At 48.0% G+C, this 25,709-nt stretch overlaps 1 protein-coding gene across 1 annotated transcript in view; it reads left to right on the top strand.

Annotated features, from left to right (window-relative positions):
• The window catches only part of MINDY4 (MINDY lysine 48 deubiquitinase 4), a 128,249-nt gene that overhangs the window by 57,726 nt on the left and 44,814 nt on the right, over window positions 1-25,709 (top strand). The window contains exons 6-9 of the mRNA XM_012475127.2: window positions 6,007-6,065; window positions 15,684-15,790; window positions 18,228-18,344; window positions 19,786-19,874. Of these exons, the coding sequence (XP_012330550.2) occupies window positions 6,007-6,065; window positions 15,684-15,790; window positions 18,228-18,344; window positions 19,786-19,874 (372 nt within the window). The remainder of the gene's footprint in view (window positions 1-6,006; window positions 6,066-15,683; window positions 15,791-18,227; window positions 18,345-19,785; window positions 19,875-25,709) is intronic.

The raw sequence follows: 25,709 nt of genomic DNA, 5'->3' as shown, positions 1-25,709 counted from the left end.
TTTTGTGCTGGTTCTTCCCATCTTTGTGAATTTATCTACCTTTGGTCTTTGCAGTTGGTGATTTCGGATGGGATCTCTGAGGGGACGTCCTTTCTTTTTACGTCAAAGCTATTTCTCCTGTTTGAGGCATTTTTTTGGTTATGCAGTTGTCAGGAAGCTGCTTGATGAGGCAGTCTGTTGCTTGTCTGCCTGCAGCCCTGCTGCTGTGTAGTCTTCCTCTGGGTTTTGTTTACACAGGTGAGGTTAGACCCACCTACCCAGTGGCGGGCATCCTTCCTCCTGCCGAGCTTTATCATCCTGGGTCGAGGTCAAACTGATGTGCTAGCTGCAAAACTCTAGAGAGAGGGCGTCAGTTTGCTGAACTTTGTGGAGGTGGGACCTGCCAAGCCGTATCACTTGTTTCCCTGCTTTCAACTCTCCCTCTTTCTGGGGGATGGGTAGTTCCATCCCGCAAGTGTTCTCAGCGTTAGTCAAAATTTCCGCCCATGTGTGTGCCGACAACTGGCGGCACTGGGCGGGCTGGAGCTGTTGCTCGGATCTGTGTTGACAACTTGCACTTTTCAGCCCAGTGGTATTCTCCTGTACTGTGGGTTGCAGAGGCTGTGGGGGAAGCGCAATATCTGGACCAGAGTGCTGAGAGGGTAAGGTGCCTGATCCTCCGGGCCAGTTGCACTTCCTGGGTGGGGCAGTGCCCTGCCCTGCTTTGGTTTGCCCTCTTTGGGCTATTCCCACTGTCCAACCAGACCCATGAAATGAACCTGGTACCTCGTTTGGGAATGTGTAGATAGCTCACCTTCTGGTTCTCTCTCACTGGGAACTGCTCTCTGGAGTTGTTCCTATTCGGCTATCTTGGCAGAAGTCCTGTGCCCATTATTTCAGTGATTACATTCACTCTTCAAAACTGCCCATTCTTTCTTCGTCATGTCTAGCTCTTCTCTTATGATTTCCATTCCTGTTTTTAAAAAGTTTCTCTAATCTTTCTGATTTACAGTGTTTCTCAAATTTTTTGCTCTATCTTGAGTTTTTGGGAGTCCTGTTTGGTGTGCCTGTTGGCTTTTACTCATGGTACATCGTTTCTCATGTGTTAAAGAGTTTTTTATGTTGAGCATATTTTAGTAGGACTTAAAAAACAAATAAAAAACTGAAAAGCCTCTTTCTTCCAGCGATTCTTGTGTGAACTGGTTTGTGGAAGTGCTGTGCCACATAATTTTACATTACTTTGGTCAAGTGTTTTGGGTTATCACTGACTTGGGGAAAATTTATGTAATTTCTTGTATTCTAGATTCTTGTGCCATAAGAATGGGATCAATTTGAACTCTATTGACACTGGGTTCTGATATTTCATCAAATCTGTAGCAAATGTCTTAGTCTGTTTTCTGTAGCATATAACAGAATACCTGAAACTGGGTAGTTTATAAGGAAACAAAATTTATGTCCTAAAGTTCTGGAGGTTAGGAAGTCTGAGATAGGGAGGTCACATCTAGTGGGGGCTTTCTTCCTGGTGGGGGCTCTCTGCAGAGTGTTGAGGTAACTCAAGGCATCAATGATGGGGAGGCTGAGTGTGCTAATTCAGGTCTGTCCTCCTCTTCATAGAAAGCCAGCAATCCCACTTCCATAACAACTCATTATTTATTAACCCATTAATCCATTCATGAGGGCAAAGCACTTATGGCCCAATCATCTCTTGAATGCCCCACCTGTCAATGCTGCCACACTGGGGACTAAATTTCAACATGGTGTTTTAGAGGGGTCAGATATTCAAACCATAGAAGTAATCAGTATCTTTATTTTCACGAGATGCCTTTCTTTTAGAACCCATAACCCTAATTTAGCCAAGAATCTAGTAACAAACACAGAGGAATGAGCATCTCCTCAGTTTTTATTTTAATTTTTGTTATTTGTTTATTTTTTAGAGGTAGCAGCTTACATGATCATAGCTCACTATAGCCTTAAACTCTTGGGCTCCAGCGATCCTCCCACCTTAGCCTCCTGAGTAGCTGGGACTGCAGGTGCATGACACCACACTCAACTAATTTTTCTATTTTTTGTAGAGAGAGGTTCTTGATATGTTGTCCAGGCTGGCCTCAAATGATCCTCCCACCTCTGCCTCCCAGAATACTGGGATTATAGGTGTGAGCCACCACACCTGGCTTCTTTGTTTTTATGTGAGAACAGCTCTTTCCACCAAGCCAAGGATTCAGTTATTCAGAGATTGAGTCCTGGTCCCATGGACCCCAGAACACCAGCAGTGACCTGGTTTGTGCCTCTCCCTAGGGGGTGCATGAGAGGAGCTATGGTAGGAGGTAGAGGCCTCAGCAGAAGGGTGATTGGAGTTCCGCCACCTGGCCCCCATGGATTTATTAGTTGCATGCTTTGACACATGTCTCTGGGTTATCTGCACAATCACACTTTGAAAAAGTGTTTTGAATCCCTTGATTTATCTTTTTGTCATTGTTGTTCAGAATAGTTTTCACTCAAAGGCAAGAACATGCTTTTAAACTGACCTTTTAAACTTTGTAAGGCTTATGCCACAAAGAGACACATGAAAGGAACAATAAGCACATTCTCTACATGGAAGCATAATTGAAGTCTCCTCTGGTGATGAGATCTATGGGAACTCGGCACAAAGCATCTGAGCTGGGCTCTTGTAGCTGATGGATGGCCCTCTGGGTGGAAGTCTCATGACCGGAGAGAGAGGCCAAGCTGTACCCTACTCAGTTGGGAACATTATTCCCACCATCTCAGCAGGCTCCTGGCCACCTACCTACCCTCAGGAGCCAAGGGAACCACTTGGGAGATTTGGACCTTGTCCTTTGGTCTACAGGAAACCATGGAAGTTTCTGAGCAGGGGAAGGATGTGGAAAATAGAGGCAAGAGCAAAGTAGAGCATTTGAAGCCAGTGACCTGGGTTCGAATTCTGACTCTGGCACTTCTAAGTTGTGTGACCTTATGTAAGCCACCTAGCTTCTGTGAAAATCATATGGCATTGAGCACCCATTTATGGAGCACTGGGTACATGCTGGACACCTGGGATCCAGAGGAGCCCAAGAGAATCCTGCAGTCCTTTCTTGTTCCTTGCTTATAACTCTTACCATGTGTATTAGTTTGCCATTGCTGCCGTAACAAATGACCACAAACTAAGTAACTTAAAACAATATGAATTTATTATCTCATAGTTCTGGAGGGCTGAAGTTCCACTGGACTAAAGTCAAGGTGTTGGCAGGGCTGGTGGTTTCTCGAGGATCCAGGGGAGAATTTGTTTCCTTGCCCTTTTCACCTTCTAGTGCCCACCTAGATTCCTTCTCTTGTAGCTCCTTCCTGACTGCAAAGCACCTCACTCCAATTTCTGCTTCCATTTTCTTATTGCCTTCTTTTCTTCTGTGTCAGATCTCCTTTTCTCTCTTTATTATAAGGATCCTCATAATTACATTTGTCCCATTTATCTCTTTATTATAAGGATCCCTATAATTACATTTGTCCCATTTGAGATAATTTCCTCATCTAAAGATCCTTCACTTAATCTCATTTGCAGAATCCCTTTCGCCATGTAATGTAACATTCACAAGGATGTTCCAGGGATTGAGATGTGGGTGTAATTGAGGGTCTTTATTCAGCTTACTACACCATGTGACATTGCATTTAATGTCAGTTCATTTTACATATCTATATAATGTGTTTCCTCTGGGCAGTGAGATAGGCCTGCCAGATAGCTCCACATGTGTGCTGGGTGAGTGAATGAATAAATGAGTGAATGTAGTCAGCTGATATTCCGCTTGGGCTTTAAAGGATTAGTATGAGTTTGCTAGAGTATTCTAGATGGAACGAGCAGCTTATGAAAAGATATAGAGGCATGAGCTGAGACGTTCAGCATGGAGGAAATGCAGGTGGAGTGTGATGGCCCAGAGTGAGATGAGACTGGACAGTAGGTCACGGAGAGTCTTGCAGGATACCCTAATAGGCTGGATTTTGTTTTTGTAAGGAAGCAGTAAATGTAGTTATTGCCATTGTCTTTGAAGTTACTGCCTGGGTTTAAATTCCTGTGCTGCCGCTCACTTGCTGTGTAACCCTAGGAAAATTACTCAACCTCTCTGAGACTTAGTGAAATAGTGCTTCATAAAGCTTTTCTGAGAAGCAGATGACTTTTGAGGATTGTAAAGCAGATGACTTTTGAGGATTGTTAGCACAGTGTATGGAACAGTCAAAGGAGCCTTTAGGAATGTCTTGGCATTCCTGCTGTTATTTTAATAAATGTGATTATTGTTATTATTGATGGTGATAATGGGGACTCTGAAGAATTTCAGCCAGGCTTCAGTGCCGTGGTCCGATTTGCTTTCTAGGAAGATAACTTTGACAGCCATGTGAAGATGGTGGGGGCGAAGGGTGGGTGACACTAAGGGTCAGAAAACCAGTTAGGAGCCTATTAACATAATCTAAGTGAGAGATGAAGAGGCAGAGAGCAGAGGTGGTGGTTCAAGAGAGATGTTATTCGATGCTGGATGTTGGAGAGATGTCTTTGTGGCCTTGAAATGGTTCAAGGGTGATTTTAGAGACTTAGTACCAATGCCGTGGTCCTTGATTTTCAGAAAGGGACACTGAGGCACAGCAAGGGGAGGATGCCTTGCCTTCGCCTCCAGATGAAACACTGACGTATGGGATAGGCAGGGTAGAACTCAGGTCCTTAGCCCTTTGTTGCAGAGCAGGCGGAGGTGGGAGAAGTGCGGCTGGAAGAGGCTTCTGATGAAAGTGCATCATCAGAAGAAGTGAGACTTTTTCATGGGTGGAGGGGTGCTAATACAACCTCAGTGTGTCAACTGCCCCTTCCACATCCCTCTGATTACCCCTCTGTGCCTTAACTCCTCTTTCCAGCTCATTCTTTCACCAGTCCCCACAAGAATGCCTGTAGAATCCTGGTAGTGTTGGGCAGAGGGATTTTGTGGTTTTGAATTAAGGCAAATGACCTGACTGTGTCGAGGAGGGCACGTGGAGGATGAGGACTGCCTGTGAGGGAGGGAGAGGGAGTTCTGTGTTCTAGCGCCAGTGAAAGAAACCTGGAGTCCGAAGAAGTGTGTGCTCAGGGATTTGGTACTGTGCGTCCTCTGAGGTCTTCCATTCACGCCCCTTCATACATCTTCAGGAGGAAACCAATTCAATAGAGTGCACCAGGGCAAGATTACGATTGTTACTTCAATCATATCTTACCCTGCAAGGATGTTGGAGGAAAATATATTTCAATGCCATGCTCAAAAGAGCTGCCATTTTTTAACATAGTAAATGGGTTTTCGGAGAGTGATGTAATATTGTTTTTTTTAATACATTCTGTTTGGAAATGATTTCACTTTAGTTCAGATCGATGCATGCTGGAGAACAGAAAAATCTAAAGGGAGCTTTAGAAAATGTTCCTTAAAAGCATCCACCTTTTAAGGAACCTTTTAAGAAAGCTCTGTGTGCACATACCTGAATTTACAAATCAGAATCACAGGGCAATGTCTTCAGTAACAGGAAGATATAGGAGGCTTCCTTTAAACATCTTGGTGCATTTCAGAGGTTTCTTATAAATGGCTGCTGATGGCTTTACCAGAAAGCTAGGAGAGAGGAAACAAACAAAAAGCTTGGAGATGCGATGAGCAAATTCTGGGCAATGATGACAAGAATCCAATTTGTTTGTGTGTGTGTTTCCCAGAAGTATTGCAGTGAAATTAGTGAGACAGCCTACGTGCAGTGCTTGGCAAGCGCCAACCTTCAGAGCTGACCATCCATGTATTGACTGGTGTAGTATGAGTCTCTTCATGAGAACACAGAATCGACAGGCATCATGGGGGCCATTTTGTCCCATCCCATGTGGAACCTGTGGCTGAGAGAGGGGAAGTATTCAAGGCACACAGAGGCAAGGCCAAGAATAGAGAGACCTTTCTCCTGAATGTCTGTCTGTTGCTCTTAACAGTCTTCTCTGCTGTTTGCATTTCTCTGTCAGTCTCCTCTGGTACATTGATATTTTCTTTTTTCCAGGAAAAATCAGTTGCTGACGTCTGACAAGGTGGATGGTGAGCTGGATGCCCTGCAGCTCGGTAGGTGGAGCGGGTGCCTCTGCGCTGTGCCCATTAGAGCCCAAGGGGTCCTTGTTGGCTCTGTCTGGGAGATGGATGGTGTGGGGCCCCTTTCCTCCCACCTGACCTCGGCAAGTAGGGCCGGTCCAATGAGTAGAGCAGACTACTCTCACTACTCTCTCACTGATTGATGTCTTCTACTGCTTGCCCTTCTCTCCTGGAGAAATCCTTGTAAGACCAGTCATTTTTGGATCCACACTGTGGGGCCAGAGAAGCTCTTTCTGCATTTGGCTTTTTTTTTTTGTTTTGGCAGGGGGGAGGGATTCGGAACTTACTAAGGTCTCCAGAAGACGGTTCTCATTCAAAATATCAGTATAGCTCTGTCTGGGAAGGCCCATACTTTTTAAAAGTTTATCATTGTATTATGGAGGCATAAGACACAAACAGTGAAAGCATTAAGTGTATAACCTTAAGTGCTCTGGTCTGCATCTTCACTTCTGTGTACATCTGTGTAACTGCTCTCTGAGATCAAGATAGAGCACATTTCCTTCCACTCTTTAGTTTTGAAGTAAGCTTTTTTTCTCTCTCTCTTTCTGTAATTCCCTGCTCTCCAAAGATGGATGTGTTTGCAGGGGTTTGCAGAAGCAGCTAGAGATTGAGGATGTTAAGACCACGTGCTGGCCGTGAGAGGATGAGGCTTGAGTGCTGCCAACATTTGCTCCTCTTCTGGAGCCAACAATTTACCTGTTGCACTATTTGGGCAGACAAGAACTGTTCACATGCTTTTCTTCTCCCTTTTGAGCTCTCCCTTTTAAACTGAAGGAAAAAAGCAGTGCCTCTATTTAGAAGTCCCTTGTGTGAGACGTGTAGTCTGACAGTTTGCTTTGATAAAGTTGAAAAAAAGGGGCAGGCCTCTGAGCAGTGGTGGTGGAGGTGGGGGTTTGTTTACTCTGCATGATTCATCCCAGAGGTAGCAGATCCTCAGAGCTCCCCAGAGGGGGCAGGTTTTTGTGCAAGGCTGTGCAGAGTACAGCATGGAGGCAGGAAGTGCTGGCATCCATGCCCTTTTTGTGCACCTCTACACTTTAACATTTTGCAGTGAAAGCCGCTTGTGTTTGGACACAAGCAAAGCAGTTCCTGGCCTTCAGAACCCAGAGAGCTTCTACTGGAAGGAAGGCTATTAGCAATTCTCAGAAGCAGCTGTTTGAAGTATGTGTGTGCATGCTTTCTGGAGGAGGCTGACCCCTCTTTGCTAATGGCTCAGCTAATGATTTAGGAAAGGAGAAGAAAGTGAGGGATGGGAGACCATGGAACCCAGTCACGGACAGAGTTCATGAATGAGAGGAAAGGAAAGAGAAGTCTTGTGGGAGCTGGGGTTTGGGGGTTGAGCGGCGCAGAAACAAAAATCAAACTTGGTTAGAGGAATAGTGCTCCTTCTCCACCCCAGTTCATTTTACTTTGGTTCGATTCAATAAGCTCTTGTCAGCAATTACCTACCAGGGCATATGCAAGGCTCTGTAGAAGGCAGACCAAGGTGAATAAAAGGTGGCTTTGCCTTTTCAGAGGGCGGGGTGGGTAGGACAAAGGAAGAGAGGTATTTTCCCATAGCAACACATGAAGCAGATGCCCAGCAGTGCTTAACTGCTTTAATAAGCCAAGTTCTGTGATGAGTTCCTGTAGTAGTCCGTTCTCACACTGCTAGTAAAGACATACCAGAGACTGAGTAATTTATAAAGGAAAGAGGTTTAATTGACTCACAGTTCAGCATGGCTGGAGAGGCCTCAGGAAACTTACAGTCATGACAGAAGGGGAAGCAAACATGTCCATCTTCACATGGCAGCAGGAAGGAGAAGTGCCCAGCAAAAGTGGGAAAAGCCCCTTATAAGACCATCAGATCTTGTGAGAACTCATTGTTACTAGAATAACATGAGGGTAACCACCCCATGATTCAATTACCTCCCATCAGGTCCCTCCCACAACACATGGGAATGATGGGAACTACAATTAAAGATGAGATTTGGGTGGGGACACAGCCAAACCATATCAGTTCTGGAAGTTTCTATATCATGTAGGTATTTAGGCTGGACTCTGAAGGATGGGCAAGGTCTTGCCAAATAGAGATGTGGAAGGAGTCGCATGGGCAAAAGGCTGGTGTATGTGTGAGGAAGATTGGCTGGAGGTAACAGCCCTGCGGGGGAGGACATGGGGGTCAGTGTGATGATGCTGAAGTGAAGGCTGGGCCGGGTAAGATGATTTTGAGTGCTCTGCTGAACAACTGAACAGCAAGTCATTGTGCAGAGATTCTGTGGTGTTGAGATATCTAGGACTGCACATTTGGGGGCTATATCTGGACTTCAGGGATGCAAGCTTAGATGTTAGGAGACTGGTGAGGAGCTCTTGGCATAGTCCAGAGAAGAGGTAATGAGACCCACGTTACCTGGGAAATCCAATGGGTATTTCAGGATCTGCCCGAATATCACGTCTTATGGAAAGTTTCCTTGACCATTTATGGCAGAATTAATTGCCTCCCCCTCTGCTCTGAAAACCCTTGCACTCATCCCTGTTACAGCACTTACTGGGTTAGGTTGCAGTGGGGGCGAGGGGCTCTGTCTCTCCCTCTGGGCAGGGAGCTGCTTGAATGAAGGGGTGGGGCCTTAGTCATCTCTGACCTCTGTCCCACATCATCCCTAGTACATCATGGGTACTCAAGAATGCACTTGCTTAGTAAATAGAAAGATAAGGACATATTCCTATAACAGTGGAGAGAGAGAGAGGCAGCAGGGGGGCAGGATATGAGACATTCTGGAGGCAGAGTAATCCAGAGGCTGGACTGGCGTGGTGAGTGGGAGAGGGTGGAGGTTTCAGCCTCAGGCTCTGGTAGAAGGGTAGAGGAGAGAGGGGGTCTTTTATTGAAACTGAAGCCAGGAAGGGTTCTGAGTTTCTGGTATTAGGGCACTTCCAGAAGATATCTTGCGGTCAGTAGGAAATGCTGCACAGGCTCCCAGAGAAAAACTATGTGAGCCATTCTCCCTGTGGAGTCTTCCTATGAACATCATTCCCCTTGGTATCTTTGACTCCCTATTGAAATAAAGTCCAATTGCTTTATACATACATACACACACACATATATCTTATAAAAGGACATAAAATGGTATGGGAAACAAAACTTACTTATTTTCAATCAGACATTTAAACCAGGACCTTAAAATAGCATTCTCAAACCACTGGCATTTGCAGATGGCCTTGTCTGCCTGGCCAACATGTCATTCTGGAGTGTTTTGTTTTTCCCTTGCATGGCGGTCCCACCACATCTGGGCCTGAGGCCTGCTATGTGATCCTGAATCAACTCCCTGCACAGGGGCCAGTTTCTCTATGTAGAAGCCAAATGAGTGTCTTTTCCAAGGGGCTCACTCTGGCCTATCCTTCATCGAGGTCTGCTTTTCCTGGGCTCCCAGTCTTCATTCCCAGACTTACTTCATGGGACCCGGGCAAAGCATGTTTCAGACCTGGCTCCCTCCTTGACAACATCATACTAAATAGAAACCTCCAAATAAGCTTAAATATTGTCCCTTTGTGCCTCCAGGAAACAGTCTGGCTCAAGGCATTCCAAGGAATGCTTCAGGGTTAGTTCTCCAGCAATTTGGAATCACTCAGGTTACCCTGCCCGATTGTTTGGGGCCTCAGATGTCTAAGGTGGAATTAATCACACATTTCTTTTCCTCCAGAGAACATTCTGAGTGTTGGTCTTTGCAAAGCCTGCCCACCAGTTGTCTTCCCTTTCTTCCTTCCCACTCCCCCCAGTTTTTTTTTGAAACAGAGTCTCACTCTGTTGCCCAGAGTGCAGTGGCATGATCTCGGCTCACTGCAACCTCCACTCTCTGCCTCCTGGGTTCAAGTGATTCTCCTGCCTCAGCACTCCCCCACCCGAGTAGCTGGGATTACAGGTGCGTGTCATTACACTCGGCTAATTTTTGTATTTTTAGTAGAGATGGGGTTGCGCCATGTTGGCCAGGCTGCTTTTGAACTCCTGACCTCAGGTGATCTGCCTGCCTCGACCTCCCAAATTGCTGGGTTTACAGGTGTGAGCCACTGCCCCTGGCCCTCTTCCCTCCCTTTTACATTTTCCTCTCTCCTTCCCTTTCTCCCTCGTAACTTTCTTTCCTTATTTCTCTTTAGCCCTACCCCTTATATTCTTATTACCTTCCTTTCCCATAAGCAACCATTATTTTATGCTTAATTTATATCTTTTTCTTCTATATGTTCTTGCAAAATCTATAATGTCTTGTGTGCATCATTTTCACTTGACATAGGTAGCATTGTGTTATATATCTCATTCAGTTTCTTTCTTTACCCAGTACCATGTTTTTAGTCCCATTCCTGTTGCTAGGTAGACATCTGGGCTTTGTTTTGGGTTATTTATGTAAGGCCGTGGTCATAGGGTAACTTTTCAGAGACCCTAACTAAGAAGCTGTATTAGTCTGTTTTCATGCTGCTGATAAAGACATAACTGAGACTGCGCAGTTTACAAAGGAAAGAAGTTTAATAGACAACTCACAGTTCTCTGTGGCCGGGGAAGCCTCACATTCATGGTGGAAGGCAAGGAGGAGCAAGTCACATCTCACGTGGTTGGTGGCAGGCAGAGAGAGCTTTTGCAGGCAAACTCTCATTTTTTTTTTTTTTATGCCAAATTGCAGGGTCTTTATTGCTAGCAGCCAAGGAGAATTCGCATCTCTCCAACCCATGGCCCCGAAAGGAGGGTGTCAAGACCTTTTATACCTGTAAAACCACCTTGGGGGTGAGGGTGAGGGGCGGGGGTCTGGGTGAGGGGCTTCAGACATTGAGGGCTAGTGGATTCTGTAAATCACCTTCTGGGTGGAGATGAGGGTGAGGGGCTCTGGACATTCCAAGGGCCAGGGGACTTTTGACATTCTGATTGTTACTTAAGTGGTTCACAAAAGTCAAGATAAGCGTTTGTTCACACATTGTCTGGGTAGGGTGGAAATCACAGACCTTAATTACTTATTACAAGTCACAGGGGCCAAGATGGCATAGGTTTGGACTGCTTGCCTGTCACATTAGGGGTTACAGAGAACCGTTTCAACAGAAAGCTGAGGTATGGTTGAGGTATGCAGTTTTATGGGGCTTTTACCATGTCACATTCCCCCTTGTTTTATTTACAGGAATTAAATCATTGATTCCTCCAACAGGTTAATATTGTTTGTTGGTTCTAATGGCTAATATTGAGACCTTAACATCATTAGTCTATGTTTTTGGTGTACCCTGATATAGTGGAGATAGTTTCACAACCCCAATGGGGGCAAAAGAATTCATTTAAGTCTCCACAGTTCCATCTTTTTTTTTTTTTTGTGGGGTGGATCCTGGGCACAGATAAAACCCCATGGTCTGGAGTTGTTGCTTTGCCCCTGAACTGCCTCACCCGGCTATACCTCCATTTGTTCTGAAATTTAGGTTGGGGCCCAGGAGGGCACAGAGGTCTAGGGAGAAGGTAATGGGGTTCTTTGGAATGTACTCCACGGTTAAGTTGACTAGGATGGATCCCTTCCCAGTTAAGGAACTAACATATTCTCCAGTGGATCCCTCGGTGAGGACCCATTGATAGTAGGTGGGTCCTGTGGGGCTTTGCTATAGGGATTTACAGCACAGATTAGGGTGGCGAGGGTGGTGACCATGAAGAGCGCACCAGTCTTAGCTTTAGTGAATCGGGGAATGAGTGTTTGCCGCTCCATTGTCCTTCCGGTGGGGCAGTCTTGACATGGGTGTGATGAATCCAGGCCGTTAGTCCGTCCACCTTGAGTGCGGTGGGTGTGGTCAGGATAACCATGTAGCGTCCCTTCCAATGGGGGATGAGGCCAGAGGTGGTGAATCTTTTAACAAGGACAGAGTCTCCAGGCTGGAAGGGGTGTGTTGGCTGGTCTGCGAAGTCCAATGGGGTGGGACGCGTGTCCTTAATGAGCTGGTGTATCCAGGATTGAACAGACTGGAGCGCCTGTAAGGACTTCGGAGGTCCCCAGGACCCTGAGGAATTTTGGGTGAATGTGGGCCGGGTAGTCGCTCATCCTCCACGGGGCTGGAACTCTGGGGACCTGGAACATCTCAGGGGGCGCCTCCCCTAGAGGTCTCTGAGGTGGGAGTGCCTGCCTGGGCGAGACTCTGAGATGGCTTTTGTCTGGTGATGGACGAAGATAAATCTCGGTGGGACCTCCAAAATGTTGTACTGGCCCTAGCATAGAGTCAACACCAAGGCAAAAGTATACCAAATTGCAGGGACTTTATAGCCAGCGGCCACGGAGGACTCACATCTCTACAACCTGTGGCCCAAAATCTCATTTTTTAAAGCCATCAAATGTCATGAGACTTATTCACTATCATGGGAACAGCACAGGAAAGACCTGCCTCCATGATTCAGTTTTCTCTCACAGGGTTCCTCCCACAACATGTGGGAATTATGGGAGCTACAAGATGAGATTTGGGTGGAGACACAGAGCCAAGCCATATAATTCTGCCCCTGGCCTCTCCCAAATCTCATGTCTTCATCTTTTCAAAATCAGTCATACCTTCTCAACAGTCCCCCAAAGTCTTAACTCATTTTAGCATTAACCTAAAAGTCCAAAATTTGAAGTCTCATCTGAGACAAGGCAAGTCCCGTCCGCCTATGAACCTGTAAAATCAAAAGCAAGTTAGTTACTTCCTAGATACGATGAGGGTACAGGCATTGGGTAAATACAGCCATTCCAAATGGAAGGAAGTGGCCAAAACAAATGGGCTATAGGCCCCATGCAAATCTAAAATCTAGCAGAGTAGTCAAATCTTAAAGCTCCAAAATGATCTCCTTTGACTCCATGTCTCACATCTAGGTCATACTGATGCAAGAGGTGGGTTCCCATGGTCTCGGGCAGCTCTGCCCCTGTGGCTTTGCAAGGTGTAGCCTCCCTCCTGGTTGCTTTCATGGGCTGGTGTTGAGTGTCTGTGGCTTTTCCAGGCACACATTACAAGCTGTTGGTAGATCTACTATTCTGGGGTCTGGAGGATAGTAGCCCTCTTCTTACAGCTCCATGAGGTGGTACTCTTGTAGGGATTCTTTGTGGGGGCTCCAACCCCACATTTCCCTTCTGCAATGCCCTAACAGAGGTTCTCTGAGGGCCCCGCCCCTGCAGCAAACTTCTGCCTGGCCGTCCAGGTGTTTCCATACGTCCTCTGAAATCTAGGTGGAGGTTCCCAAACCTCAATTCCTGACTTCTTTGGAACTGTAGTGTCAACATCACATGGTAGCTGCCAAGGCTTGGGCCTTGCATCCTTTGAAGCCATGGCCCGAGCTGTACATAGGCCCCTTTTAGTTATCTCTGGAGTGGCTGAGACATAGGGCACCAAGTCCCTAAGCTGCACACAGCAGAGGGACCCTGGGCCCAGCCCATGAAACCATTTTTTTCTCCTAGGCCTCTGGGTCTGTGATGGGAGGGCCTGCCATGAAGACCTCTGACATGCCCTGGAGGCATTTTCCCCATTGTCTTGGGGATTAACATTTGGCTTCTGGCTACACTTAAGCAAATTTCTGCAGCCAGCTTGAATTTCTCCTCAGAAAATGGGATTTTCTTTTCTATTGCATTGTCAGGTCACAAATTTTCCAAGCTTTTATGCTCTGCTTTCATTGTAAAACTGAATGCCTTTAACAGCACCCAAGTTACCTCTTGAATGTTTTGCTGCTTAGAAATTTCTTCCACCAGATACCCTAAATCATCTCTCTCAAGTTTAAAGCTCTATGTATTTGTAGGGCAGAGGCAAAATGCTACCAGTCTCTTGGCTAGAACATAACAAGAGTCACCTTTGCTCCAGTTCCCAACAAGTTCCTCATCTCCATCTGAGACCTTATTGTTCATATCACTATCAGCATTTTTGTCAAAGCCATTCAACATGTCTCTACGAAGATTCACCTTTTTTTCCTTCTTTTTTTTCTGAACCCTCCAAACTGTTCCAGCTTCTACCTGTTACCCAGTTCCAAAGTTGTTCCCACATTTTTGGGTATCTTTTCAGTAGCACCCCACTTTACTTGTACCAATTTACTGTATTAGTCCATTTTCATGCTGCTGACAAAGACATTCCTGAGACTGGACAATTTACAAAAGAAAGAGGTTGTTTATTGGACTTACAGTTCCATGGCTGGGGAGGCATCACAATCATGGCAGAAGGCAAGGAGGAGCAAGTCACATCTTACGTGGATGGCGGCAGGCAAAGAGTGAGTTTGTGCAGGCAAACTCCTGTTTTATAAAGCCATCAGATGTTGTGAGACTTATTCGCTGTCATGAGAACAGTACAGGAAAGACCCACTCCCATGATTCAATGATCTCCCACCTAGTCCCTCCAACACGTGGGAATTATGGGAGCTACAAGATGAGATTTGGGTGGGGACACAGAGCCAAGCCATATCAGAAGTGTTCTCATCTAAATTCAGATTCATATTTAAATTGCAGACTTTTTTTTTTCCCCAGCCCAACGGTAGAATCTGTCTGCTTGTTCAGTGGCCTGAATCTCCACGAGTTCCCTTTGTGCTGTGGCTGGTTCTCCCTGGGGAGAAAGGAGGCTGTAGCATAAGATACAGGCTGTGTGTCCTGGGAATGGTGGCCTTTGATACCACCCCCACCCAAGCAGGCCCGCTCTGGCAGGCTCCTCTAGGGAGCTGGATTCACAGAGCCAAGGCCTCAGTTACCCTCTGGAGTTCACTCTGCCCAGCCTTGCTGGCACCATTGCCTTGGCATTGTTTGTCCCTGGGTCCTTTATCACTGTGTTCTGGTGAATTCAGTGGCAGCATGTGTAATGACAAGGGGACCTTAGCTAACTGGAAAGTCACAGCTAGTGCTATCAGAGACCCAGGTGGGACCCTTTCTGGGCCTCAGTTGCCCCACTATAAGATGACAATATCTGGAATATGGCTTAATGTCTCTGCTGGAGGTCTGGGGAAGTGGGATGGCAAAGTGACTAGGAGTCACTCTCTGCCACTTTCCATTTGATTGACTTGGGCCAGTTACTTAATACCTCTAACCCTCAGTTTCCTCATCTATAAGTGGGGGCAATAATAATTACTTTCTCATAAGGCTGTTGTGGAGGAAGGTGATAAAATTCAAGCAGTCAATAAATGCAAGTTACAATAGTGATCATCTGCAATATATTTTATCAGGAATGCTTCCGTTTTCTTTCCTAGTCCTGTCTTCTTCACCTTTGTCCTCAGGGGAATGATGAGTCATGCCCACCTTTTGTAAGAAATGTGTCTGAGCTAGGCTTTCCTGGTCCTGGTTCGATGGCTGAGGCCCTGGGCACTTGTTCCACTACATGTCCATGCATAGAACTTTCTAGTGGACCAGTAGCTAAGTCTCATTCGGCAAATCCTTGTGAGCAAAGATGAACAGAGCAGGGTTGTGACAAGGAGCATGGTCTTTCTTGATCTGCTTGCTTTCCTTCCACTGAGGGTCTGGGAACCCCAAAACAGCTGGAGTGAATGAATGGGGGAGGAACCCTCCTTTCAGTCACACTTTCTGCAAACTTAGCAATGTCTGTGGTGTTCAGTGACTTCATGTTCTGTTCTCTGAGTCATAATGAGGGGCTCACATGGCCATGGTTTTCTTTCAGAGGATGTGGAAGATGAGTTGATAAGGGAAGAGGTCATCCTGTCCCCAGTCCCATCAGTGCTCAAGCTGCAGACAGCATCAAAGCCAATTGACCTTTCAGTAGCAAAGGTAAGTGTAAGGAGACTCCTGGGTTAAATGCATCTTGATTTGAATGGATGTGGATGGTGTGATTTTGGTGTTTCTGGCCCAGTCCAGCTCATCGTAATCTGTTGGTCATTGCTGAAATGGAAATTTGGGTGTGATGTAGAAGACAGTGTGAACCGAAAGTCAGGAAAACTGCAATCTAGTCCTGGCAGCTCTTGTTCCCTCCAAGACAAAAGGTGAGGGAGGAGATTATGTCCTCCCATCCAAACACTGTGGGACCTGTTTCGTCATATCCCTGTGGGCACCGTTAAGGTGTGATGGGAATGGTCCAGTTGTCCCCATTAGAGCAGCACAGCTCCTATACTGGTCTCCTAAGCCCTGGCCAGGTTGCAGTGAGAGAAGGACAGGAGGTGTTAACCATTCTTCAGCACCATCCAGGTGCACTCCCATGGCCACTTAAAGGGCCTCATGGTCATGGGACCAGGATCAGGTTCCTGGCCACAGCAGCCTCCTCTGCAGGGGTATCTGAGATTGCTCACCACCCTCGGCTACCAGGGTGGCCTTACCACTATTGTGGCAAGAGGCTCCTGCAGGATGGAATGTCATTCCCGCTGTCCTCTTCTGGCCTTTCACCAAGATCCAGGAGGGGAAAATTAAAACTCCTGGGGACACCACTGACCTCCTTCTCTTCCTACTTACTACGTATTTACTCAGCATACAAATCAAAGAGTAAAATGTTTTCCTAGAGTTTTTGTCCTTTCGTTTCCTTCCCTTCTCCCCTCTCCCCTTCTCTCTCATCTCTCCCCCCTTTTCCTTCCATTCTCTCTTCTGAAGCCACAGAGGGTCAGATACACTTAAGTGGCCCCAAACCTGGGAGGAGGTGCTCTGTCATCTGTTACCAGATTCATGGGGTGATGAGTCTTGCAGAGGGCACTCACGCTTGGGGCAGGTCCCTTAGGCTCCTAAAGATTACCCAGCAGTAGCGTCTCCAAAAGCAGCTGGAAAAAGTGAGGCCCGCAGAGAGAACAGGAGAGCCCAGGGCACGTGGCCTCTATGGAAAGCAGAGTCCAGGTGTCCAGGCTCTGTTGAGCACACTGTGCCTAGCGGGGAGCTGTCATTCTGAGCCCTGATAGATGAATCCGCATGTCCTTTCTCCTGTGTGCCACCAGCCCACATTTGATGACATGTGGACAAATGCTTCCGTCAGAGAGATTTTCCTTATACTTAATGAGGAGAAGAAAAGAGCTGATTTTAGTGGAAAATAGTGAGTCTGTAGGAAAGGTCTGACTCAGAGAGAGGGTGCAGGGAAGAGGCTATAGGATCCCCTGTTGGTCTTGGAGCTCACTCGAGGCTTCAGAAACCCCCCTCAGATATAATACCATGGCAGAGAGAGGGTGGGCTCATCATGAGAGGAGTGGGCAGAGAGCCACTGCCTTTCCTCTCTGAGGGCCTGTCCCTGGGGAAGGGATTGACCATTTTTGGGGCTCTGGAGGGTGATGCGTGGGTTGATGGGAGATGAACAGTGAACTCATTATCAGCCAGAAGTCTGGAGAACATAGCTATGAAAAAGTAGAGGGGCTGCCTTGAGAGGTGGTGGGAATCCCTTCACTGGACGGTTGGGTTGGTTCAAGCAGAGTTTATGGGGGACCACTCATGGGTGGCGTCACAGAGGAAGTTCTTACACATGGTAGAGAGTCATACCAGAGCAGGAGTTGGGAGGTGTTTTCTGTAAAGGGCTCGATAGTGTATTTTTGGCTTTGCTGGCTGTGTAATCTCTGCTGCACCTATTCAACTTTGCCATCGTGATATGAACGCAGCCACGGATGGTATGGAATCAAATGGGCTTTGCTGTGTGCCAGTAGAACTTTATTTACAAACAGGTGGTGGGGGCAGATTTGGCTTGTGGGTCACAGTTTACTAAACCTGCACTAGAGCACTGGTTCTCAAACCTGGTGCACTGTGGAATCACCTGGGGGAATCTTAAAACTACTGATACTGGAGTCTCACCCTCAGCAACTGGGGTTTAATTGGCTGTTGTGTTTTCTGAACATCAAGATTATTTTTAAGAACTTTATGTCCTGGATGGTTCTAGTGTGAGGTTGAGTTTGAAAACCCCCTAGTCTTGCCTGTGGAGGATCAGAGAACCTCCAAGATCCCTTGCAAAGCTAAATTTTGTTTCTCAAGGCCTCTGCAAGGAGCTTACAAAGATTTTGGCCCATGTGAGCACGGGCTGGCTTGGTTTAAAGATGTTCCAGAGGTAAGACCCTCAGGATTGAGTTTCTCTTTCCTCAAATATAAGAAGAATGAGCTTGAAAAATAAAAAGAAAAGAGACTAACCATGCTGGAAAATGGACTTCCCTGCTGCAATTCAATAAAAACTTCTTCAGCAATATGCATACTGAACACTGTATTGTTGTTTGCTTTTAAAACAACCAGTAAAACTCTCTCTTCTTTTTTATAGGAAATAAAGACCCTTCTGTTTGGTTCCACCTTTTTCTGTTTCAATGAAGAATGGAAACTTCAGAGTTTTTCCTTTAGTAACATAGCCTCGTTAAAATACGGCATTGTGCAGAACAAGGCAGGTCGCTCCTAAGTTTCCTTGGGATCTTTCTGCTGGGCCATCACACATAGGGGTGGGGGTGCCTCCCAGTTTTGGTTAATCCTGTTAGCAGTAGCTGTGCCATTCTGGGCCAGCCAGCCCAACATGTGCTGGGTTGTCACTTGGTTCAGTCATGTCACATGTGGCTGGTGGAGTGATTGCTGGGGAACAAGACCCTCTGCTTTGGAGATGTTCAAATTGAACATAGATTTAAGGAGCACTTGCTGTGATTGGTGCAGGTGCTGGCATCCTCGGCAGGAGAGAGTGGGAGGAGGCCTTAAGTCTGCTTGGGGCCATTGGAGGGGCCTTTTTAGGCTGATCATTGAGAGATTGACAGGATTTTGCAGGTAGAGCTGGAGAAAGGACACTCTGGGCAGCTGGCAGCGTGAATGAAGGGGAGCCGGTATGAAGGTCTAGGGTCTGCAGGAAGAGGCAGAGGGATCAAGTGTGTGGAGCAAGTGCTTAAAGAAGAGGATGTAATAGAAGCTGGGCCAGCAGCAGTCGATGATTGCAGGCTTAGAACATGGCTTAATACACAGTTCCCATATTATACTCATGGGCAGAAAATAAGCTAAACCCAGGATTAGGAATCAGCAGATGAGCAGGGCAGCTTGGTCAGGTTCAGTTTCTTAAGCCCCAGAAACCTCCCCTGCCCCATATTGCCTGAGGTTGAGCCCCAGGGCCACCAACTTCTGTCCCTCCCTCTCATGGCCGAGCTCCGCTGGTCTTCATAAGCACCCTAGCCTGCCGCTCAGACCATCTTTAAATTTGGGTGGGGTCTGTTTGTGTTGTTCAGTCCCACCAGCCTTTGCCAATGTGTCCCAGGAGCCAGGTCCTGTGCTAAGCCCCATGATGCCTTCAGAGATGAGCTCCTCAAGGAGCCTATGCACTACAGCATGGGAAAGGACAAAGATATACCTAATGCGGTGCTGAAGCAGACCACAAGCTGGGCAGGAGAGAGTGCAGAGTTCACCTAAGCATAGGATGCTGAAGGGGCTCACTGCCAGCTGAGATGGTTCAGGAAAGGCTTCTTGGAGGAGGAGCCCTTTAGGATGGGCCTTGAAGGCTGGGTAGACAATTAACACCCTCAACCCATAGACACAGAAACATTTCCCTAGATGACGGAAAACCTATGGTGATGTCCCTGGCTTCACAGCTGACTGGTTATGAAGAGTCACTTTCCTTCCATGACAGACTACCAACTGGCCCCTTCCTCTAGGAGTGGACACTGGGCCTTGTCACTCCCACTCTGTGACCCAAGGTCAGTGTGTTGTATAAGCAGTTGCCACCTCAGAGGTCCTTCTTTGCAGAAGGCAGGACCCTGTACTCTATCACTTGGGTTCTGGAGTGGGTTTGGGTGGAACCAAGAACTCTGCCCCGGGCCAGTTCTCACTGGCAGCAATGGTGTCGTTCTTTGCAGGGTGGTCCTTGTGGAGTCCTGGCGGCTGTCCAAGGCTGTGTCCTACAGAAACTCCTGTTTGAAGGAGATAGCAGAGCCGACTGTGCTCGGTAAGTCAGTGCTCATTTTGGCAATATCTTCTTTTCCCAGGTCTTCTCCAGAGTGTCCAGAAAAAACAAGCAAGGGAGCGTCTGTGTTCCGTGATATTTCCTGTCTTTTGCAGGTCAGGAAAGGAAAGGGTAATGGCATCTAGCTGACAAGGCCTGCACAGACCAGTGTTAAGGGGACTTGTGCACGTTTGTTTCTAAAAGCGGGGAGGGTTCATCAGTGGGGCTGCAGGAACGGCAGTGAAACCAGTTTTCCCTCCTCAGACGGCAAGCTGCCCGAATCCCTTCCACTCACCAGGTTGCCTCCTGACCTTTTGACTGAGTCCAGGCCTCCCCTCCTTCCCCACACTGTCTTCCCTCTGCCAACATTCATAACCGCACATTCCAGGCCGCCCCACAGATCATGGCTTCCACTCCCTGCAGCCGTTCAGTTTCTGTTTCACACATAAAGTGTTTGCACATGGGCACCTCATTCTCATTCATTTAGCACACATTCCTGGAGCATCTCTGTGCAGGCACAAGTGATACAGGGGAGAATGTGATGAGTTCTCTCCTCTCCAGAAACGCTCCATGAGGTTAAGAGGCAGATAGAAAACCCCAATCCCATACCATCGTTGGTGTCAAGATGAAACGGTTGGCAGAGCACTCGTGGGGCTGGAGGTGAGGGCTCCATAAGGAGGCAACCTGCCTCTCTCTCTCCCTCCCTGCAGGCTGGGTTACCAGCTTATATCAAGTCACTCTCAGAGCTACAGAACTTCTGGTAATTGGCCTTTTGTTAAAAATTTTTTTTAGTTAAAATATAACGTGTACAGAATAGTTATACTATATGTGTTCTGCTCAGTGAATTATCACAAAACCACACACCCATAAACACATAGCCTAGATTAAGAAAAAGTATTTCTAGTACTCCAGAAGAATCCTCTGCTCCTGCCCAGCAGCTACCCCCATTCCCCTGAAGTTATATTAATAATTAAATGGATTTTAGAACCATAGCTTAATCTTGCCAGTTCCTGAACTTTATTGAAAGGTACTTGCTCTTTGAAATAAGCGTTTGAGAACCTTTTTTAAAAAGCCTAGGTGTTACCCAGACAGCAAGGCCCATTCCCCATGTATTCCTGGGAAAGACACTGCTCACTGGGAGAGCCACCCAGCCAAGCTTGGTCCTCCAGTGCAACACATTTCAACAACATGGATGATTTCGCCTTAGATAGGGTTCAAGCAAAGGTGGCTTTTCATGCTTGGCATCTTGTAATTTTTCCAGTGGTTTTGCACAGTAATAATCAAGGTGTTTCCTCTCAAACCAAAGATGCTCATCAGAAGCACAGCAGCGTAGCACCTCCATAGCAAGATCTCACCTGTCTTTGTTCTTCTCTCTGCTTCCCCTCCCCTTTGTCTCAGGTCCATCCTTAGTGGCTGTTGTCTGTACAGGATCATGCCCCACTGCCTGCTCTTGAAGTTCAGCCGCACAAAGGGCTGGGAGGTTTGAATGAGAGAACCTGCCATCAGCTCTCTCCCTGGTAGGGTCAACACAATCCTCTATGCTCAGGAATGTTCCTGACTGGGTGGAACTTTGCTAAGTGAGAACCGCTAGCTGCCCTCAGAGGGTGCAGGGATACTGAGCACATATGCACCCACCTGCCTACCTACCTTCCTTCCTTCCTTCCTTGCATTGAAAAAAATGTGCAGAGTGTACTTACCAGGTCCTTAGCAGGGATATGGGACTGAACAAGACAAATACAGGTGCCCTCATGGCACCTTCGATTGAACAGGTTCACCTGGACATGAAGGGGCTCAGGGCAGGCTTCCTGGTGGAGTGACATTTTCCTCTTATGGAGATGTGAAGGATGGACAGAATCCCTGACTCCCCTTCATGCACATCCTTGCACACTCTCATTTCCCCTCAAATTTTTTTCCCCTCCTGGCAAATATTCTCAAACTCCTTCCTCAGGCTCTGTGCTCAGGTGCTGTGCCTGCTGGGTCCTCTCATTACACAGAGGCCACATCTTTGTGGAGGCCTCCTCAAACCTCCCCCATTAAGAGAAACCCAGGCCCTGCCTCTCATAACTCCACTGCCAGTTGGTGCTCTTGTTCATCAATGTGGTTACCTGTCCACATCTGCCACCACCTATGGCCCACCCCACTCCAGAACACAAGCCCCAGGAGAACGGGGACCCTCCTGAGCTAGTTCACAGCCAGGTTCCTGGCATCCAGCCCTGTGCCTGGTCCACAGAAGAGGCCCTCAGAATTTTTGTTGAGTGAACACATGGACAAATGAGTGAGTTATCCAAACAGGGAGAGGAGGTGGAATGGTATTCCAGTAAAGAGAACAAGATGTGGCCAAAGGCCTGTGGGCAGGGAGAGGAGCAGGGAGTTGCTGAGGGTGGTTAGGGCAGGATTTGGAGGGGCAGGGTGGGACCTGGGGTAGTGGCAGGTCAGTGCCAGGCTGCCAGAGGGGCCTAGGGTGCCACCAGCTGCTTGGATCAAGCCTTGGCGTTGGAGGAGATTGTCTCTGAACTCATTTTGGCCCAGTGCTCCTTCAGAGTTGCTTTTGAACTTCACATGGGCTTCTAGGGGAACTTGCAGATGGTTTGCCAACAGTCAGGACAAGGCATTTAAGTACGTTCCCGGAAGGGCTGAGTGCTCAGGGCACAAGGGAGACTTGTTTTTTTGTTGCCCCATCCCCACCCCACTAAGGGGATGTGAGAGCCTTTGTATCCCCCAGGCCACATCCATGAGGGCTGAGCTCTGCTCTCCATACCAGGGAGGGAAGCCAGGCTGTAGAAGGCAAAAGTCATCCAGGTTGGGATTCCAGCGGGGGTTCTGGGTAGAAAGAAAACTGCTAAGCTGGAGGAGTGAGTTTTCTGTCTGTCATTGCTGGCCAGGCAGGCACCTTCTAGCTGCAGGCCAAGGGTGGTGAAGCCCAGTGGGTCCTGGGGCCCTGGGGGTGGGCAGAGGAAGAGGGAAGAAGGAGCTGCTGGCCTGTTGGGAATCGTCATGTGTCGGGGTGTGCCAGGTGCTAAGGAGCTGAACTGTGCCGGGGATCCTGCCTGGCTGGACCAGAGGAGGTCTGTGCCAGGCAGCCAGGAGAGCATGGCCTGCTGGCCAGGACTACCTTCTCCAGCAAGCCTGGAAGGATTCATGGTGTGGGAGTGACCTTACCTTTGTTTGGAGCCCTGCAATTCTGGGTGCTGCTTGTAGCCCACCCCCTAGCAGCCCCCACTGCCTGCTGCCCCCATCACAGTGGTGCTGTGCTGTGCAGGTTGAGTGAAGCAGTCTGACTTCCTGCTCCCACAGACCTCCTAGCAGGCCTCAGGGGACATTCTTCAGACAGCTGAGAGAGAGGAATGGGGAGCCTGGCTCAGTTACAGAGCTTGCTGAAAAAGTCTCAGGGGACTCAGAGAGAGCTGTTGCAGGGAGATAAACTGGAGAGGTACAGAGACCTCTTCCGTGACCCCAGGGAGGACTTGCCTCCTCCTGGTGGTGGGCCCTGGGCATCAGGCATCAGGCTCTCCCCAGCCCTTCCACCTCAGTTTCCTCCCACTCTCCTGCCCTGATCCTGCCTTGGGTTGCAGGTAGATAGGGGTTGGGAAGGAAGAACCCTCCTGAGGACAGGTTAGGGCTTCCATCAGGCAAAGATGGGGAAGACCAGGGAGTGAGGGCCTGGTGTCTGGGGCCTGGAGAAAAGAAGAGAAGGGAGGTGGAGTCCATGTCACTGCTTTGCCAAGGACCTGTAGGTCAGAGGCTGCAGAAGGTCATGCTTGCCATGTGAGTGGGTGTAAACCCCCACAGAGCCCTGCCCCATTCGAGCAAAGGGAAACATTGGTCCATATGGATAGGAACCTCTCTCAGTTCCCAGCTCCTTGGTTTCATTGACTTACATAGTTTTCACATTGGTTGATGTGTTATTGATGTTCCTTCAAAAGCCATGTTGCATGGTTGGGTGTGAGGCTTTAGCACTCCCTTTTGACTCTGAAATTCTAGGATTTTAGACATGATCCAGCTTAAAAAAAAAAAAAATAGGCTCCTCTGTTCTCTTCAGGAACATCATGAGATCTGCCATCAGCTGCCATTGCTCTGGGGCCCTGGGGAGCTCATGCCCTGTGGGCCCAGAGGCAGTCCCCGTACTTTTCTGCCTGTGTGCAGGGTCTCCCTGGGCCCTGGAGGCCCCATCTCAGATGTTGCCCCCCACCACTGATGGAGAAATGGTTTTGTGGAAGCTGACGGAGGATGGGATCGTACCCTCCAGGGAAGTCACGCTGAAAAAAAGGCATCTTGGCAGTGGTGGTGTTTTTTCTGCAGGACTGTCTGGCTTCATTAAGACTCATTCCATCAGGCCGGCAGCCGGCCTCTCCTCAGTTGGGAAGGATGGAGCTGGGCTGCAGGACTTGGTGTTTTTCCACTTGAGAAGGTGCTGTGCTGGCTCAGCTTACAGAAAGAGATGAAGAGCTCTTGATCCCCTTGAAGGCCTGGAGAGAGCCATAGGCCAGGAACAGCCCTCAGAGGCGGCAGGTGCCGATCTGAGAGTTGGGGAGTCCAGGAAGTCCTCCTCTCACTTCTACTTCCCCTCTGAAATTGGGGAATTCGAGGCCCAGAGAAGGAGGGGTGCTTGCCCAAGGCCTCTGTGGACACTGATAGCAGAATCCATGGTCCTGCAGCCCCAGGCCAGTCTTTCTACGCACTGTTGCAGATTTTGACCCTGAGAGGGAGCAGAGAGGGCTCTCTGCCAGATTGTCTGTAGACGCTGTACATGGCTCCATGGGTACGTCACAGTGGACAGGTGAGGCTATTTTGAGAAGGTTAGGGTAGAAACATCTTTCATCTGAAACACTTGGGTAATTTAGATAAAAGCAGGATGTATTATTCCCTCAAGATAATTTATTTCTCCTATCTCTAGCTAAATGTCATTTTCCTGCACTTCTCCTGTGAGGAATTTGACTCTTAAAGAAACTTCTCTTGGTTTGAGAGCCTGGCCAGGTGCCAGCCTCCTGGGAGGAGTCTGACTGATCAGGAAATGCGGACCTGTTTGTCACCCGGGTTTCTGCTGTGCTAGCTGGTAAAGGTCTGGGCGATTCAGACGTGCGCCTCCTTCCCCTGTCGTCATCTGTGGGTGCTGACACATATAGCCCTGGCTAATCTGAGGTGGGTTAAATCAGTGGTGCCCAGCCTTTTTGGCACTAGGGACTGGTTTTGTGAAGACAGTTTCTCCATGGACTGGAGGTGGAGGTGGAGGTGGGGTGGGATGGTTTCGGTACGATTCAAGCGCATTGCATTTATCATTAAATTCTCATAAGGAGTGCATGACCTAGATCCCTTGCATGCACAGTTCACAGTAGGGTTCTTGCTCCCATGAGAAGCTAATGCCACTGCTGATCTGACAGCAGGCAGAGCGAAGCTTCACTGGCTCGCCTGCTTCTCACCTCCTGCTGTGTGGCCTGGTTTCTAACAGGCCACAGACCAGTGCCAGTCTGTGGCATGGGGGTGGGGGACTCCTGGGTTAATGACAGAATGGCAGGGTTGGAATGATGCTTTGGGGCATCTGACCCAGTGCCTGCATTTGTAGGTGGGCGGGGAAACAAAGGCCAGGGAAGGCAAAGGTTTCCCCAGAACCTGTGAGCCAGAAATCCAGCCCAGGCCTCTTAACTGTCTGACCACTGTACTTTTTCCAGCTCCACTGAGTTTTCTAGGAAACTGTCTCAAAAGACAAAGACAGAGAAGGTCCAGGGAAGAATAGAGAGACTGGCAGAGTTACTAACTGGAAGCCAAAGAAAAGAGTAAGGACTTGTGCTTGGAGACGTGGTGGATCAGAGGAGCTGAAGGCAGAGCCTGTAGGACCAGGGG

This window comes from Aotus nancymaae, unplaced genomic scaffold (assembly GCF_030222135.1).
Source record: "Aotus nancymaae isolate 86718 unplaced genomic scaffold, 86718_ANA_hifiasm-v0.15.2.pri h1tg000025l, whole genome shotgun sequence".
Lineage (NCBI taxonomy): Eukaryota > Metazoa > Chordata > Mammalia > Primates > Aotidae > Aotus > Aotus nancymaae.
This window is presented reverse-complemented; position numbering and strand designations above follow the sequence as displayed.